Source organism: Macrobrachium nipponense, chromosome 3, assembly GCF_015104395.2.
Source record: "Macrobrachium nipponense isolate FS-2020 chromosome 3, ASM1510439v2, whole genome shotgun sequence".
In the NCBI taxonomy this organism is placed as follows: domain Eukaryota; kingdom Metazoa; phylum Arthropoda; class Malacostraca; order Decapoda; family Palaemonidae; genus Macrobrachium; species Macrobrachium nipponense.
This window is the reverse complement of record NC_087202.1, coordinates 105,973,912-105,989,715: the sequence shown is the minus strand read 5'-3', so window position 1 is coordinate 105,989,715 and position 15,804 is coordinate 105,973,912. Positions and strand designations below refer to the sequence as shown.

At 40.4% G+C, this 15,804-nt stretch overlaps 1 protein-coding gene across 2 annotated transcripts in view; it reads right to left on the bottom strand.

Moving 5' to 3' along the window:
• The window catches only part of LOC135221934 (sentrin-specific protease 1-like), a 124,590-nt gene extending 111,637 nt beyond the window's left edge, over positions 1-12,953 (bottom strand). The window contains exon 1 of one of the 2 annotated variants that reach the window (XM_064259961.1): positions 12,766-12,953. In XM_064259961.1, the coding sequence (XP_064116031.1) occupies positions 12,766-12,848 (83 nt within the window). In that variant the 5' untranslated portion in view covers positions 12,849-12,953. The remainder of the gene's footprint in view (positions 1-12,765) is intronic. The other variant, XM_064259960.1, reaches the window with a different exon arrangement.
• Between the last annotated feature and the right edge of the window lie 2,851 nt (positions 12,954-15,804).

Genomic DNA, 15,804 nt, shown 5'->3' with positions numbered 1-15,804 from the left:
GCACAAAATTGGAAGACCTTGTCTTGGAACGTAAACCTTAGATACTTCCTGGATTCTTGATGTATGGGGATGTGGAAATAGGCGTCCTCCATATCTATAGTTGCCACCCAATCCCCTTGATGAATGGCTGACAGGACTGAATGGTTGGTCTACATCTTGAATTCTGTTGTCTTCACGAAGAAATACAGGGCGCTGACATCAAGGACGGGTCTCCAAACCCCTGATGGTTTGGGGGACTAGAGATAAGACAGTTGTAAAACCTCTTTGAATTGATGTCTTGTACTATTTCTACTGCTCCCTTCTTGAGAAGAGAATCAACCTCTTTTGATAGGGCAGGAAGTTTCTCAGTCTGGCGTAAGCTCCCAAGTTGATGAGAGGAAACTAACGGGGGTTTTTCATTGAAGGGGATGGAATATCCTTCTTAGATGACTTGCAGAACCCAAGGTTCGGCCTTCTTTTCTGCCCATTTGGTCCAAAAATGCTGTAGTCTGGCTCCCACTGTAGCATGGAGGACTGGATCTTCACTTACGAGAAGAGGTCTTGAATGTTGATTTCTTTGCTGGTCGTACTGACCAAATTAGTCCGGGGTCATGACTGGAACCTGCCTCTGTCCCTCCCTAAAGGGGCACTGCTGCAGAGGTGATACCACTCTAGATGAGAATGATGTTGAAGGAGGACAAACGTTCTCCTTAGCCCTCTTGGAAGAAGCGGATAGGAGATCCTGGGTAGTTCCGCTGAAGTTCCGCTATTACATGCTCAACAGCGGCTCAAGGAAAAGACTACTATGATCTAAAGGTGCAAACAGAAGAGGTGATCTCTGTGAAGGTGTCACCCCTTTTGACGTGAACAAGCACCATTGCTCTCTCTTCTTGAGGACCCCAACAGTAACCAGCGATGCTAACTCTTGCGAGCCGTCTCTGATTACTTTATCAGCACAAGATAACACTCCTAACCAATCCAACGCAAAGTTGGGTTGAAGGGAAGCGCAACTCTCAATCTTCTTGGCTAGTGCGCCTATGGTCCAATCAAGAAAACTGAATATTTCAAAAACTTTAAGATTCACATACTAAATGACCTAGTTCTGAGGCAGTGAAGATCTTGGTGGATGAAGAGGCTGACTTTCTTGCCGAATCAATCAGATTGGAGAAGTCCCCCTGGGAGGAGGCAGAAATTCCCAAAGAAGGAGCCTCCCCAGTAACATATTAAAGGTATCTCCTCTTTGACAACCGAGAAGGAGGAGCACAAAAAACCGCCTTTCCTGCTTCTCTCTTCTCTGTGAGCTGAGTCTCAATGTGAGCCAGGGGCTTTCCTTGATGAAGAGGACAGAACCATACTAGGTAATCTAAGAGTTTTCAACAGGTTGTCTCATCATAAAGGCTGATCCTGGGGATGGGGGTATAGCTGGCGAGAAGAAATCCGGAAAACAATGCAAAAAGTATCTCAACAAAGACGCATATGCTGACGTAGGTTGATCCTGTTCAAGATCCTCCTCTTTGTCTGAGACGAAGGTACTACTACTGAAGAATCACAAGGTATTGACAGATTTTGAAGAAATTCCAAGATACTGTCTAGGCGACGACTGATTGGATCCAGGGAAGAATCCAGAAACCAGAAACTCAGGTGGAACGGAGTGACGTCTAGATTGTGAGACTGAACCTCTGCTAGAAGTTGGCCCCGATCGAAGAGATGACTGCGCTCATGCAGGTGAGCGCTCAAACACTATACTCTTTGATCCTTCCAACTGCTTGGATACACTGAATCGTGCAGGTTCCAATAAGCACTTGTATCCTTTGAATCCAACTGAACACTTTGATCCATAAGATCCCACTGTAAGCTTTGATCCGATACCATCCACTGACACCATGGATCCCTCGGAATCCGCCACTGAACACTTAACACCCTTAGATCCTGATGCGAGGGAGTTGGAAGCCCGTACAGGCGTCGTCGATCACTGACCTGACACTGAAACTTCAGGGGAGCAATAGGAAAGATCCCAAAAGCTACACGAAGGCTCAGGACATGATCCTGGTCCTTAAAACACTTGCAAGGAGGCAGAGAACGGCAATCCGACACTGGAAAAGACCTTTCCAGTGGTCTAGAAACATCCTTCAATCATCTGTAACATCCTCCACTAACATCTGAATCCGACTCACTGGACAATAGAACATCAGTGCCAAGTTGGACGCCATTCCAACGGCCATCCTTCAAGTCCTGGGATCCTCGCACTAAAGGCTGTGATGCGGGGGCAACTACCCGTGGGCAAACCCCACTGAGCGTCTTAGGATCTACAGTTTTCCTCCTCCCAGGTTTAGGGGAGTTTGACCGGGACCTTCGCCAGGAAGCATCGATGGTACAGATAGCTACCTCCTCCAAATCACTAGGCACCTTGATCACTTACACTAAATTTATCCATTAAACATTTAACCGAATTCCCAATCTGGGCAACAGAATTCACAAGCAAATTACATTTATGATCAAACCTAGCCTCTGAACTGGCAATGGTATTGGGATCAAAAGGTTGGGAGCTAGGCAAGGAAGAATTAGGAAAAAGCCGGAAGACTGTTGATTGGTGAGAAAGCAGTCACAGGTGTCAAAAGAGCAGGAATAGAAGGAGAATTCTGACTAGATCCTTTAGTTTCAGCTCTAGCAGCTGCCTTTCTAAGTTTATTCTTCTCTAGTTTCTCTAAATAATTAGTCAAAGTCTTCCACTTATCCTAATCTCAGTCTTCACGTTCATTGCATGAAAGAATGGAAGAGCAAGTCTGACCCTACACTGACTACAATAGTATGAGTCATAATTAATGGAAGTCTGTCTGGTATCATAGCCCTTGCTGCAAAACTGGGCACTAGAAGCACTAGCTTCAGGCTTCACAAAAGAAAGACAGTAAGCTAACCAAATTAGTGAAACTGCTACAAAATTCAAGAATACAATTCCAGAGGACATCACCAACTCCTGTGGGAACCTCAACCATCCAGTGAAATAAAGGAATTCCAAAGCAAGCTACCAAGCAAGTGACTGTCGTTGCTATGCAGCAGAAAATAAATAACGGTCTTAGGCGTGTTGTACCTTTTCACCATAAAGTTGGAGGGGCCAGTTACCTTCGCTAAACAAAAGTCGCAACCACAAATTTCCTTGTACAGTGGTCCCCCCGTATTCGCGGGGGATGCGTACCAGACCCCCCCGTGAATAGTTAGAATCCGCGAATGTTTGGAACCCCTATGAAAATGCTAAAAACAGCCTATTTTGTTAGTTAAAACTCAAGAAAAACCCACTAAAAATTTTCATACTTGGTTTTTTAATAGTTTTATCACAAAAATGATATTGTAATGATACAATAAAGTTTGTTCATACTTACCTGGCAGATATATATAATTTAAGTACCCGCCTCCCCTCAGGAGACAGTGGAAATAAAATTATGAATAGAAAATGGGAATGGTTCCTGATACCCGCCTCCCAGCGGCGGGAATGGGTACTAACCACCTGACTCCCACTACGTGTGTCGTAAGTTTTTTAATTTCTGTCGGACTTCGGAAAATACAGCTATATATATATCTGCCAGGTAAGTATGAACAAACTTTATTGTATCATTACAATATAATTTTGTTCATAAAACTTACCTGTCAGATATATATATAGCTGAATCCCACCTTTGGTGGTGGGAAGACACAGAATAGAATTTTAGGAAACATATACATGCAGATAATTGATATCTTGGTTCCTTACCTGTTAGCATAGCTGGCTTCGTGGTTACTGCCACGTAAGTCTTACTTGTGCTACTAGAGTTGCCAGCGAGGTAGAGACCTATAAGCTGGTGCACTCAAGATGATCTGTCAACGGGGGCGTGACCACGATGTGACTAGACCATTGACCATACAATGAGGGCAATGAAGTAAAAAACCACCTGGCCTAGTCTACCAAAGGTATCCCACTAAACCAGACTAAAGAAGGGAGATCCGCCTCGGGCGGTCGACCCCACAACCAAAAAACACACACAATTAAAAGCTCACCTAACCACTAAAGGAAAGGATGAGTGCTACCTCCTGCCCCCAAAACAGTGTCTGCAGCGACGTATGGTCCAAGCGACAAGCAATGTTCGTATGTCGCTTTCACCTCCCGCAGGTAGTGTGAAGCGAACACCGAGTTGCTCCGCCAATATGTGGCACTCAAAATGTCACTGAGTGCCATATTTCTGTGAAAGGCTATCGAGGTCGAAATAACCCTCACCTCGTGGGCATTCACTTTTAAAAGCTTCATGTCACTATCACTACATGTGGAATGAGCTTCCTTAATGGTGTCTCTCAAGAAGAAAGAAAGCGCGTTCTTTGACATGGGAAGATCAGGCTTCTTGACAGAGCACCACAAGTTGCCCGAAGGTCCTCTACAGTCCTTCGTTCTGTCTAAATAGAATTTGAGAGCCCTGACAGGGCACAGGACTCTCTCTGGCTCACTACCCACAATCTCTGTCAAACCCTTGATTTCAAATGTCTTGGGCCAAGGGTTGGAAGGATTTTCGTTCTTTGCTAAGAACATAGGGCTTAAAGAACAAACTGCATCAGAGTTCTTAAACCCCAGATACTGCCGAAGGCACGTCAGATCGGTGGGCGTTCCCCATAACCCTCCTGCGGCTTTCGACATGCCCTCTCCCTGAAACCTGGGAGTCCGGCAGTGGTCTAGGCCTAGAGGCGAAATGGGGCCGATCTGACGCACCCTCCACAAACGAAGGAGCACTGTCACTGCACTTTGCACCTTCACTTTTGCCTTCTAAGGCGAGCACTTTAGATTCTAAATTACGAATCGACTCTAAGATAAGCGTAAGGGTATTACCCTCCACAGACACTGTTTCAGGGCCCAAAGGCAACACTACAGGGTTAGGAGTAGTGATTAAAGGAGGGTTAGTAGGAGAAACATGAACTTCCTGATGTTTACCTGAAACGCTCCTGGAGGAAGACCTCCTTAACCTATCCCGTTCAAGCTTACGAAGATAGGACTCATACGCTCTCCATCCAGAATCAGAAAGACACTCACATTCCTTGCAGCGACTTTCATACATACAATCATGCTCCCTGCAACTCTTACACAAAGTATGAGGGTCTACTGATGCTTTCAGTAGCCTACCTCGACAATCACTCTTGGTACAAAACCTGGCGCTAGCCGAACTAGAACCAGACATCTTATTTAAAGAGAAATCAAGCCAAAATCAATCAAATCCACAATTAACGTGTGCCTAGCCACCGATCCAAAAGTCAAGATACCAAAAAATCAAAAAGGGGTACTCATAGTAGCCAAGTTTCCTAAATTCAAGGCGGAGGTGCTGAAAACTGTGTTTACAACACCGGCGACAGAAAAATTATGAATAGAAAATGGGAATGGTTCCTGATACCCGCCTCCCAGCGGCGGGAATGGGTACTAACCACCTGACTCCCACTACGTGTGTCGTAAGTTTTTTAATTTCTGTCGGACTTCGGAAAATACAGCTATATATATATCTGACAGGTAACTTTCATGAACAAAAGTGCATTTTATGATGAAATTCATAAAAAAAAAACAGGAAAATACCGCGAATTTTCCGCGAATAATGCAGGGAAACGTTCCCCCAGAGAAATCCGCGAATGTGTGAGTCCGCGAATCTGGAGAACGCGAATACGGGGGTCCACTGTAAACTATAGCTATATAGTTACTTGGTAAGTTACTTATACAAAAAAAAAAGTTAACTTTGCCTTTTCTAGGGTTAGTCTTGACTTTTTGATGTAGGGAGATAGTAATCTTTGTTGGTCATCTGTTATTTCTGCAAACGGATCTCTACTTAACATCCCCCTACCCCCTTTGCCAACTCGTACTTTCAACTCCCTCAGCTGCTCCCCCCCGTGGAATATAAGGCTCCCTAATGGGTTGCAGTCTGCCACTACCAGAACACAAACATAGCGGCTTTGTTTGTGTGTGTTCTCCCCTGACCCCCAAAACCCACAATTCCCAAATTTCCTCTTTACTGATGGGTAGAGATACAAGGTAAATAACAGTTGGCTGACAACAGATAACTACTTCTCTTTCTTTAAAAGCAATAAAATTGTAGGCAAAATCAATTTCCAAGGCAAGAGCTGGTGTGCCACTATTGCTTAGAAATACCAAATATGTTTGTCATGTGGAACTGGAGTTCAGACTGGGAACGAACTCTTACAGTAAACAGCAGTCAGTTGATAAGGGCAGTGGAAATTCTAGCTAATAATTCTTCTGATGAAGAAGCAGTACTATTAATCTTTTGGGGGGCCAACTGTTATTTACCTTCTATCTCTACCCAATAATGATGGGGGACTTTGGGAATTCGGGGTTTTGGGTGGGGAACACATATTAATAGAGATGCCATGTTTGTGTTCTGGTAGAAGTCATGGGATATGCAAATCCTCAGGGAGCCATATATTATTCCACGGAAGGGAGAGGTTGAGGGAAAGTCAGGTATACTTGGGGTGGGGGGGGGTGGGGGGGGGGAAGAGAAGGTACGAGTTGGTAAAGAAGGGGTAGGGTGTTAGGTAGAGAGACCTAGACATAAATAACAATAGATCAACAAAGACGACTTCTACATCAAAAACACTAAAACCGTGAGAAAAATCAATTTACAAGGTAAAAGCAGGTTTGGAGACATCACTTAGAATGACCTCACCTTAAGCAGTGAACACACAAGTCTTCATTTGTTCCTCATATGGGGTAGGCAAAAGCCCAATGCTCTCAATGAAAATGGTGTAACATCAGTATAATGGAAACATTTTGATGTAATTATTACAATATAAACTGAAATTATGTTAATTAACACCCCTGTAATCACATTTAATGGGGGAAAATTCAGCTAATTTAAGAATAAAAAGACCATGGTGTTGGCTGGCCCGTAACTCGTAACTAACTAATGTAAACATAATTGACTTAGCTGTACTGGGTGGGTGACCAAGCCTGTGATTGGTCAAAAGAATGGTGGGAGTTGTTTAAGGGGTGGCGAAACAGTGCTTCGCGCCTCATCCGCAACTTTAAAGATTCTTGCAAAGAAAAATTTGCACTGGCAAGAAGGAATTACTGCGCTGCGCGAGCTCGCCACAGGGGTTACAGGAGGTTAGCAATGTTTAAGGGGTGGCAGAACTGCGGTTCGCGCCTTATCCACAGTTTTAAAGATTGCAACATGATTGGCTGGATACATGTTCATTGGCCTATCCCCCAAAAACCCCCACACTATTTCCCTCACTTAGAAGTAGGTGTGTGAACCAAAAGCTCCCTTATAACAAAGTGCATGCACCTTAGCTTTCAGTATAGTAGTAGTAGTAGTAGCAGATGAAATTTGACTGTGAAACAGATACATTCTCGATTTATTTGTTGTCTATTTTAACTCTTTTTGTGTTCTAAACATCATATAAGGTAAAGCACCGCTGTGCAGCCAGGCAACCACTTGTACGGTTGCGCAATCCCTTTCCCAAAAAATAACTTTAGCACTTCCAGTAACCTGAACTAGACTTCAGTCACAAGCTTACCTCCATCGAAGCAAAACCTCAAGACCTGTACTTTCCTCTTGAAGCAAGCGTTTTTTCCAAGTTAGAAATTAAGGCCATAATTTCCAATTAAACAAAAGTTAATGAAAGTCTAGCCATGCTCAGTGCTAACTTACCTCCATGACGCTTTAGAAATTTTTACTCAAAACACCTAACATTTAGAAGATTGATGCCATCTTGATGTTTGCAAAGTCACTTGTGTAAACAAACTTCCCACTGCCAGTACTAAATCCTCACATCACTTGTACCCATAGATGCTGGGGCACTTTCTTCCCAACAATCTTAAATGATGATGGTGTTTACACTTGTGACTGGGGAAACCTGCCAATTGTACAGGAAGAAGAAGAGTGCGCTGATAACATTTAAATAATTAGTTAAACACCAGAATAAAATTATGAATTGCATAAATTTATTATGTATTCATGGTAATTCATTTGAAAATATTCATTGTTGTAAAATAACTAGATTCCTGACACAAATTTCATCGTTTTTGCTGAGAACATTAGCTATAATGTGTTGTTTGCGCTTTCCTATTTTCTTTTTATCACTGTTGTCAACTGGTTTGTGTTTACCCTCCAAATTTGGAATAAGACACACAAAACCATGGAAATAAGTTAATTTAGCATATGTATCTGTAATATGTATGTACATAAATACTAGGGCAATTTTATCATTACAGGCGGTCCCCGGGTTACGACGGGGGTTCCGTTCTTGAGACGCGTCGTAAGCCGGAACATTGTCAAAAATCCTAAGAAAACCTTACTTTTAATACTTTGGGTGCATTGAAAACTATGTAAACTGCATTCTTATGGCATTTTTCATAAAAAAAACCTTCAAATATTGATTATTTTGCATTTTTGGTGTCATATTTCATCTCCCAGATGAGCGTTGTAGGCATCGTAACCCTGGAACATAAGTTGTAACCCTGGAACATGCGTCGTAACCCTGGAAATAACGTCTATTGACAAGCGTCATAACCTCGGAACGTCGTAAGCCGACACCGTCGTAACCCGGGGACTGCCTGTATTTCATTACTATGACATTTGGAATTCATGGAAACAGTTTGTAACAGCATCAGCGTATGTGTCCAGTTCCACTAAATTGGCAACAATGACTTGCCATTCCTAGCACACATTAAAGGTTACATGTGTTTCAGTTGTACAATTATTAAAAATTAAAAACAAATTATTTCAGCCATACAATTATTAAAAAAGAAAAAAAGTTAGAATAGTAATACAGACTTACATGAAAAGTGCTAGCAAAAAAGTACACATTTTTCTCATAAACAATTCACTAAACTGTTGTCTGCTCGACTCGTGGATTCTGGTTGCCAGATGTACAACAAGGTTGAAAAATTATTACCACCATGACTTTGCTGTAAACAAACTCTCACGTATTTAAAGTGGAATTTGGTGTGAATTAAGAACGAAATGTGTATAATTACAATCAAATGACTGGGGAGTTTCAGTTGTGATGGCAGTAAGGATAAAACCATCGATTACATGGTAAAACTGCATTTCAATTCAAAACATGACCCCGGGAATAAGACGTCTCATACTTCCACTATTTTAGGCAACTAAATGTTGTTTTAGTGTGCTGATTACAACTACAATCTTGAGTAATATCAATAAACGTTACATATACAAGCAAATGTTGTTCCCATGAGCACTGGGAAAGATGTGGCTGCGATTGTAGAACCGTATTGCACTCACAACCATACCATGCCGTACTGGATTTAAAAACTGGCTTGCACACATATTTTACAAAGACTTCACATGCTTATTTTATTTTACATGGCAATTTCATATATCATATTTTTGTTGATGAAACTTCAATGAATGGTATGCTTCAATATTCAAATGTATTTTGTTTCACCAATTAAATATATAGTGAAAAAATGGTCTTTCATCGGATCAATGGTCACACAGCGGTGCTTTACCCAATATGGAGTGGTATGGTTGTGAGTGCCATTCGGTTCTGCACTTGCAGCCACGTCCTTCCCAGTGCTCATTTGAACAATATTTGCGTATATATGTAACACTTATTGACATCTCTCAAGATTATAGTTGTAATCAGCACAATAAAACAACATTTTGTTGCCTATAATAGTGAAAGTATGAGACGCCTTAATTCCGGGGCCATGCTTTGAAGTGAAATGCATTTTTACTTTATAATCAGTGGTTTTATCCTTATTGCTATCACAACTGAAACTCCACTTCTTATTTGATTGTAATTACACACATTTCATTCTTAATTTGCTTTAAATACGTGAGTTTGTTTACAGCAAAGTCATGGCAGGAATAATTTTTCATGCTTGTTGTATGTCTGACAGCCAGAATCCACGAACAGACAACGGTTTAGTGAATTGTTTATGGGAAAAAATTTGTACTTATTATGCTAGCACTTTTCAATTATATAGGTCTATATTACTATTTTGACTTTTTAAAACTTTTAATAATTGTATAGGCCTAGCTGAAATATTTTTTTTTAATTTTTAATAATTGTACGGCTGAAATAAATGTAGCCTTTAATGCGTGCTAGGAATGGCAAGTCATCATTGCCAAATTTAGTGAAACTTGACACATACACCGATACAATTACAAACTGTTTCCATGAATTCTAATGTCTTTGTAATCCAATAATGATAAAATTGCTCTAATATTTATGTATATATATTACAAACAGATACGCTAAATTCACTTATTTCCACAGTTTTGGGTAAGTCTTATCCCAAGTTTGGAGGGTCAACACACACCAATTGGCAACAGTGAATAGGAAAGTTCGAACAACACATCATAGCTGTTTACAGGAAATCCCATGAAATTTGTGTCAGGAATCTGGTTACTTTTACAACAACGAATATTTTCAAATGAATTATTGCACTCCATAAACATGGTTGTGGGCATACTACACTGTTCGTGAGGTGCAAAGCTTTATTTCCTTATTTACTTTACTCATTATTTAGTTTAATTTTACTTTATGTTACTTCAAAATGTTTATTTTAATTCATGTCTATTATCCCTTTTCTGCAACAATAGTAACCCCAAAGACTTTACAGATGTATAATTATTTAAATGTTATCTAGCACACTGTTCTTCTTCTTCCCGAACAATCGCCATGTTTTCCCAATCACAAATGTAAACACCATCGTTGTTTAAGATTATTGTGAAGAAAGTGTCCCAGTGTCTATAGCCTAGGTACAAGTGGTATGTGGATTTAGCACAGGAAATGGGAAGTTTGTTTACACAAGCGACTCCGCAAACATCAAGATGGCGTCAATCTTCTATGTGTTAGGTGGTTTAAGTAGAAATTTTGAAAGCGTCATAGAGGTAAGTTGGCATTGCGCATGGCTAGACTTTCATTAACTTCTGTTTAATCGGAAATTAAGGCCTTAATTCCTAACCTGGGAGAAAACACTTACTTCGAAAGGAAAGTAGAGGTCTTGAGGTGTTGCTTCGATGGAGGTTGGATTGTGACTGACGTCTAATTCAGGTTACTGGTAGTGCCAAAGTTGGTTATTTTTCAGTAGAACACTTCCTACGTTGTAATTTATATTTCTCTTGGGTAAAACATGTGAAAGCAAGATATTTTTTCTAAATATGTTACCTGCACAAATGCATAACAACAGAGGAAAAAATAATCATATTACGGTAAGTATGCATTTTTAAAAAGTTCTTTGATGATGTTTCCACTGTCACAAAGAGTCACTCTCGTTTATTCGTATGTTCGTTTCTTTTCTACTTGACTCCTTTCAATTCCTCACTGTAACAATTTCCTCCTACATGCGCAGTAGCTCCACCTACAGATCGTGGTCCTCTAATTACAACCTTGTACGTCCATGTAATGTAATATTATTGGCTAATGGATTTTGCCCAGTCACAATTCTTATATATTTTTGTACTAAGTTTTGCTTAGCTTTTCATGAAAGACAACAGGTTCTTCCCCCCCCACCCCTAAAAAAAAAAAAAAAAAAAAAAAAAATAACTTCAGTTCAACGATGGTCTCCGTGTGGGAGAGTTGTAGGTGCACTACCGAGACTGATGTGGTACTGTCACAATTTAGATGTAATAATGAAGAATGTTTATCCTTTTTACTAGAACACACTACTATGTTACCAAGAGAAGTGAAGTGCCCCAAGTGTGATAAGCTGTGCTTTTTAAGACTGGATTGATATCAATTAGGCGAGACAATTTGTCATTGTAGATCATTTTAGGCACAATTTTTTTAAGGGGGAGGGGGGTCGCAAGGAGGCGAAGCCCCACCCGCTAAGTAAGGATAACCTCCCCCTACGTTAGGTTAGGTGGTTGTCTTAGGTTAGACTGCTTCTCTTATTTTACTTACTTTCTGCATTACCCACTTTTGTAAATCGCGGTTTAGAAAATGGGACGATTTAGAAACCAAAGCTCGAGATAACTACCTCGTCCCGAATCACTCTGTAGCCCAAGTGTTCTTTCACCCTCTTCTGTTTGCATAGAAAAACATTTTTTCTGTTAGTTTTAGTATGTATTCTGGTGTTAGCCTATAACCTTTTGCTTATTGCTCATTTTCGTTTTTCCCTACCCAAAACCATCTGGTTGCCCCCATTACCGCTGTGATATTTAGGGTGGTGGTGAATGGAAAACAAGGGTTTTGCGCAATTACTACTAACATCAGAACACAACAAAACAAGATACTAACTAGCAGAAAAAATAGTTTTCCATGCAAAAATCGCTGGGTGGACTAAGGCTAATGTACAGGTGGCTGCCTGGCTACACAGAGGTGCTTTTCCCTGGATAGCTTAGGGCCTATGCACCAAACTCAGGCTAGTTTCTCATAAGCTAGCCTATAATACCTAATAAACCTAAGCCTAGGGTATGGCAATTGCACAGCACATGGAATCCCTACCATAAATAGTAGTAGATGTGAATGGATTCCGAGCTGCCTGGCTTGGGCAACTTATGCTAGGCTAAAATCTGATGTTGAAACGGGCTACCACAGACTACCTAGCTAGGAGCTACCTAGTAGGTAGTATACCTACCTAGCCTATAGAGCTAACCCCACGAGACAGCCAGTTACCTTTCCTACATACGAAAGCTGTTTTAACAGACTAGACTTAAGCCGACCTTAAGTTACTAGCTATAGGTAATAGGGATAGGGGGCAAATCACAGCACAGCCTAGCCTTGGCCTACAGTTCAATCTTAACATTAGGGTACGCCTCCAGCGAGCTTGGATCACCGCGGCAATCTTAATTTACTCACTCGTCAAAAGCTCTTTTCCGTGACACTGGCATATGAGAACGTCCTATTATATCCTTTAGTTTGCTAGTAAATGCGGTTATCATTTAGTTTCGGGGCTTCACGCTTGCTGTGCAGAGGCGATTGGCGGTGTAGTCGGATGTCAGGAAAACTCTTCTTGAACCGTTGTAAACAGAGCATTTGGTGTATATTGACACAAACCACGCCGTAGTTTTAAATGTATTTGGACTGTTCTCACTTATTTAATAAAGTCTTATATAATTATATTAAAATGTATATTTTTATTTTCATATTTCAAACTTCAATTCAACATATATAAAGCAATCCTGAACTTTCTCTTATTATCACCGTTATCAAACGCTTTCAGTTTTAGGTCCCTGAATATGAACTTCCAAGATTTGTAGAAAATATTGCCTAGAAAACAACTACGACTGTAAAGGACAGAATTATCCTCGATGGCAAGCTGGTCAGTTATCAACAGGATATAGGAAGACCATGATGGAAGAACATGTGCAACTGACCCATACAACATGAATTTGTTGGGTGGAAACTTTTCACACCTTGATGATGTAACGCTGAGTTCAAGCTCTCTCTGTGTCCAAGATTTTCGCTATAACTAAACCAATTTGGGAGGGTACACTTATATGCTTAGGTTTACAATTTGAGTTTAAATTGCTGGAATATTCAGGTATTCTTGAACAACTAATTATTCATCTTGGAAGGGCAAATGCTCTGTCAGATAGTTTTCAATAAAGGGGGCACTATAGAAGGCCAAATAAGGAAATCCAAAAAACTGCCAGGTAGTAAGTGTGATGTACATTTGTGGGAATGGCAGAATGAATGTAAAATAAGTAAAATAGTTTACTTGTAAAGAGCTCAAAAGGATATGAAAGATAAGACTGCCAAAGAGACTACACGAAATGTTGATAGTTTAAAGAAAGTTAAAAACGAATCAGCAGAGAATCATTGATGCGAGGGGAAGAAAGAAATATGTATATAAATAAGGCACAAAAAAGTAGTAATAATGAAAACGGCCAGACTAAAATATGCTAGAACTGAAAAGTAACTTTAAAATTATGAGAAAAGGAAGAAACAAGACATATATTTGGGCGCAAAATTCTCGCGGAGGCGAAAGTAAGGAAAACAAGTAAAATAATAAACTCTCAGTCACGGCCAGGTGGTGGCCTGTGATGGTACATATAACGGCGCCAGACGCACGATCATGACTAACTTTAACCTTAAAATCAAATAAAAAAAAACTACTGAGGCTAAATAGCTACAAATTGGTGTTTGATGATTAAAGGGTGGCTGATCAACAATACCAATTTGCAGCCCTCCAGGACGGATAGACAAATGGTCATCTCAATAGCATTCTTTTACAGAAATCTAAAAAGTGAAGTTATTAGAAACCCCAATTTAATGAGATGAAATATTCTTTTTCACAAAAATAATTGAAACTATCATGTAGGTAGTATAAAGTAATCCTGTCAGTATAAATTATAGCTAAAGTGGACGAATTTTCTAAAGGGACCAATGCCCATGGTTTGGGGGAGTAAATTGGAGAGAGTATTGACGAATCAGGAACCAGAACAGGAGAGAGAGAGAGAGAGAGAGAGAGAGAGAGAGAGAGAGAGAGAGAGAGAGAGAGAGTTACAAGGATTAGGATGTCCCAACTGACTTATAGTCAATCCGAGGATACATTGTGAGCTCACTTATCTCTAGGAGTAGGCTTTGCTGTTCATTCAGTGTCCTAATGACATTGTCTAGCTTTCTTTTAAACTCTTCCACACTGTTGCTGTTTACAACTTCTGGTGGCAGTTTATTCCATGTGTCACATATCTTGTATGTTAAGAAGTCCTCACAATGAGATGTGTTGTATCTCTTCAGTTCTAGTTTCCTTTTCTTGTCTGGTTTTCGTTTAACGTGAACAGGTTACTGTCTACTTTTGTTGTGCCTTTCAGTATCTTGAATGTTGTCCTCGCGATCGTCCTGTTTCTGAGCCATACATGTTCAGCCGCTCTAGTCGTCTTTGATAACCTATTTGCCTGATGGATGGAATTAACTTTGTGGCTCTTGCTTATACCCCGCATACAGTTGGCATGAGGGTTGTTTGTTCCTATTTGTAACACTTTACACTTATCCACATTAAAAGGTATTTGCCAACTTTTTTACCACACTCCTATTTTCTTCAGATAATTTCTTAAATTTGCCACTGTTTCCGAGTCTGCTGCATTTACACCTAGTTTGGTGTCGTCCGCAAATTTAGCTATCCTACTAGTTAATCCTACATCAATGTCATTAATATAAATAAAAAACAAGAGTGGGCCAAGGACAGAACCCTGAGGAACTCCGCTTGTCACATCTGCCCTTTCAGATTCTTCCCGTTCATTACGACTCTCTGTTTTCTACTAGTTAGGCAATCTTCGATCCAGTCTGCCATTTCCCCAACAATTCCTAAAGCTCTAACTTTTGTCATTAGTTTCTTGTGTGGACTTTGTCAAAGGCCTTTTGGAAATCTAAGTAGAGTATATTTATTGCTCTACTACTGTCGCAAATACCAAGCATGTTATGGAAAAACTCCAAGAGGTTTGATAGCAGGATCTGCTTTGTCTGTAGCCGTGTTGACTGTTTAACAACATATTGTTTCTATTAATGTGATTTGATCCGCAATTATGGACTCATAAATCTTGCAAGGGACCAACGTTAGACAGATTGGTCTATACTTTCCTGGCTCTTCTCTCGGATCTGTTTTGTAAACTGGGGGCACATTACCTAGTTTCCATCCTTTAGGTGCCTTTCATTGTTCTGCAGTTTTTTGTAGAGTTTATATAGGTGGAAAACTATCTCCCCTTTTAACTCTTTAATTCCTCTTGGATGAATCCCATCCAGGCCAGGAGATTTGAACTTGCATAGTTTTTCTATTTTGTTTTCAACGTCTTCTTCTGTAAATATTATTTTGTCAAGTGGTTCTGCCCCTTCATATCTAATAGCTGGTTCAGGGACAGATATCCTTGCCAGCGTCGAAGCCCCGGAAATAATAGA